This window comes from Pygoscelis adeliae, unplaced genomic scaffold, assembly GCF_000699105.1.
Source record: "Pygoscelis adeliae isolate BGI_AS28 unplaced genomic scaffold, ASM69910v1 Scaffold263, whole genome shotgun sequence".
NCBI classification, from domain to species: domain Eukaryota; kingdom Metazoa; phylum Chordata; class Aves; order Sphenisciformes; family Spheniscidae; genus Pygoscelis; species Pygoscelis adeliae.
In genome coordinates, this window is record NW_008824552.1 from 1,993,455 (window position 1) to 1,996,356 (window position 2,902).

Genomic DNA, 2,902 nt, shown 5'->3' on the forward strand with positions numbered 1-2,902 from the left:
AGCTGCCTGGCGGAAAAGGACCTGGGGGTGCTGGTCGACAGCCGGCTGAACATGAGCCGGCAGTGTGCCCAGGCGGCCAAGAAGGCCAATGGCATCCTGGCCTGTATCAGAAATGGTGTGGCCAGCAGGAGCAGGGCAGTGATCGTGCCCCTGTACTCGGCACTGGTGAGGCCGCACCTCGAATACTGTGTTCAGTTTTGGCACAGTTCTCTTTGCCAACACGGGTTCATGGAAGGCAGGTCCTGTTTGACCAACCTGATCTCCTTCTATGACCAGGTGACCCGCCTAGTGGACGAGGGAAAGGCTGTGGATGTGGTCTACCTGGACTTCAGTAAGGCCTTTGACACCGTCTCCCACAGCATTCTCCTAGAGAAGCTGGCGGCTCACGGCTTAGACAGGTGTACTCTGCGCTGGGTCAAAAACTGGCTGGATGGCCGGGCCCAGAGAGTTGTGGTAAATGGAGTTCAATCCAGTTGGCGGCCGGTCACGAGCGGTGTTCCCCAGGGCTCAGTCAGGGAAGTGGTTGAGTCACCATCCCTGGAGGTATTTAAAAGACGGGTAGATGAGGCACTTAGGGACGTGGTTAAGTAGGCCTGGGGGTGTTGGGTCGATGGTTGGAGTCGATGATCTTGGAGGTCTTTTCCAACCTTAATGATTCTATGATTCTATGATAAGTATTTTACTGACTCTGAATTTCAGTTTTGCTATGCTTTTGTCTGGATGGAGGTCAGCTCAATATATTATTTACCTGTTTGGAAATCCAAAGGAAAGGGTGAGAGACTGCACTGTATAAAAACAATAAAATTGTTGTGGAGGAAAACTAATATCATCAAGTGGATGGTTATTCCATGTTGTAGAAAAAGCATATTGCTGTTAGAATACTTTGAACCAGAAGTACTGCCCTGATAATTGCAATAACTTGTTCTGCTAATTCAAAAATGCAGGAAAAAAGGAACCTTTATCGTTTATATAAATTTAAAGAAGTGGTTCCCCACTTCTACTGTTGACTCATAAACACTGAACTATCAGCATCTGCAGAAGAATAAAACTGGAGATTATTTACCCCGTAAAGATACTATAAAATTGCTACAGCATTGTTTGGAAAGCTTCATAGAAAAACAAAATTCCACAGGATAATAAAACACCACCATTAAAAAAGTTCATTTTTCCTCCAGAAAAACATATATTACACACACTTCTAGGAGCTGTATAGTCATTTGTTCAGAAACTGTGAGCTCATGTTACGCTAACATCTATTTAAAAGTTTGTAGCCAAGTATTTTACAAAACACTACTCTAGAACACACAACTAGGTAAGTTACAGTTAGTTGTCGTCACTTTTCAGCAAACAAAACTGAAACGCTGTGTTGTTTGGGGTTTTTTTTGTCTTTTATCTTGAATGGATCATTCAGCCTACTTCAAATTAAACCCAGAGGCAATGTTAATAAATGCTCGATGATAATGTACGGAAGGAATATTTACAACTACCAACTAATATCTGAGACACTTGCAAAGTGTGTTCCACCAGCATTTCTATTTCCCTCCTCATGTTACGTTTTGCCCAAGCCACATAACAAGCATTTCAAAAGATCATTCTTGAAAACTTCCAAAAATTTATGTTTGGTGCAGTAGTGACTGTTTGTAAACTATGCTCACTCTTTAAAACAGGAGGCTTTCTCCTCGCAGCAAAATCCACAGAACACAAACACAAAATAATTAGAATATGACGAGTACTTAGCTTTACATAAATACACATCACTGTATTTTTAAAATGTGTCTTACTACCTTAAGGGAACAGATGGAACATCGCATTTTATTTGAAACACATTCTGTATTAAGAGGTACGGTAGAGACCCCTTAAGACATAAATGACTTTAAAATGTAACAACCAATTAAATGAAAGCCAAGCTTACTTTTTTCCTTGAACTACGCTAGTTTCTTTGCATGGATTAATAGATCAGTTATAGCAGCTTTTGGAATACTTATTTGCGGTACCTTTACAGGAGGTGGCTGGATAACCTGCATTCCACATCTTGAAGATTGCCCAAGTCATGCCTTCAGGTTTAAGATATGCCTTTTCTTAAAATCAGAACCTATTCTAACAAAACCCACTCGCAATTGTCACTGCAAAACCAATTCAGCGTAACTGCCACAGCATGATGTGAGATAGTTTTGACCAACTGTGTATCACATTTTAAAAGACTCATTTCCAAGCAATTTTAATTTCAGATTACATAGCTCAGATCTTCAACAACCTGGCTATTTACTTTTATAACAACATGCACAGGAAGAGACTGGAAAGTACATACGTATTTTAGAAGTGCCATACTAAAAGGTTTCTAATAACCATTTTTTCTCAATAAAAACAACAAAAGTTTGAAGAAGTTATTAAAGCGCAAATACCTTCTTCAACTGCTGTTCCTTAAAGCACCGTACAGTCCTGGCTGGTTCAGAAATTAAGTTTTTATAGTTCTCACAGATATTGAGTCGGGATTGGGCCACTTGCATCGTGCCTTCTAAAAGTGATTTCCAGACTGAGTACATGCTCCTAAAATAATGAAACACAGAAAGGTTGTGGGAAGGAAGAAAGGGAGGCCAGGCACTACACTGAAAATATGGGTTGGTTTATGTAACAGTAGCATACATTCTTCCAAGGACTGCCTTTAAAAATAAAGCTAAAGCACAATCCTTCATGCTGATCTAGCAAATATCTGCACTTTTAACAAAAATTTTAACTGAAGTTTTACTATAAGTAAAAATTTTCGCTCCTGTCTCTGTTTTGTGATTCAGTTTTTTGGCAAACGTTTTCAGTTGAACCTGCTGCTCCAATGGAACAGACCCCACAGAACCCAGCAGCCAAAGCCAGATCAGATGTTGACAATTTTTGATAAGATCGTGGATTT

At 40.3% G+C, this 2,902-nt stretch overlaps 1 protein-coding gene across 1 annotated transcript in view; it reads right to left on the bottom strand.

The window, feature by feature from the left end:
- The window catches only part of FCHSD2 (FCH and double SH3 domains 2), a 171,779-nt gene that overhangs the window by 80,332 nt on the left and 88,545 nt on the right, over positions 1–2,902 (bottom strand). Inside the window, exon 4 of the mRNA XM_009321958.1 lies at positions 2,403–2,547. Within this exon, the coding sequence (XP_009320233.1) occupies positions 2,403–2,547 (145 nt within the window). The remainder of the gene's footprint in view (positions 1–2,402; positions 2,548–2,902) is intronic.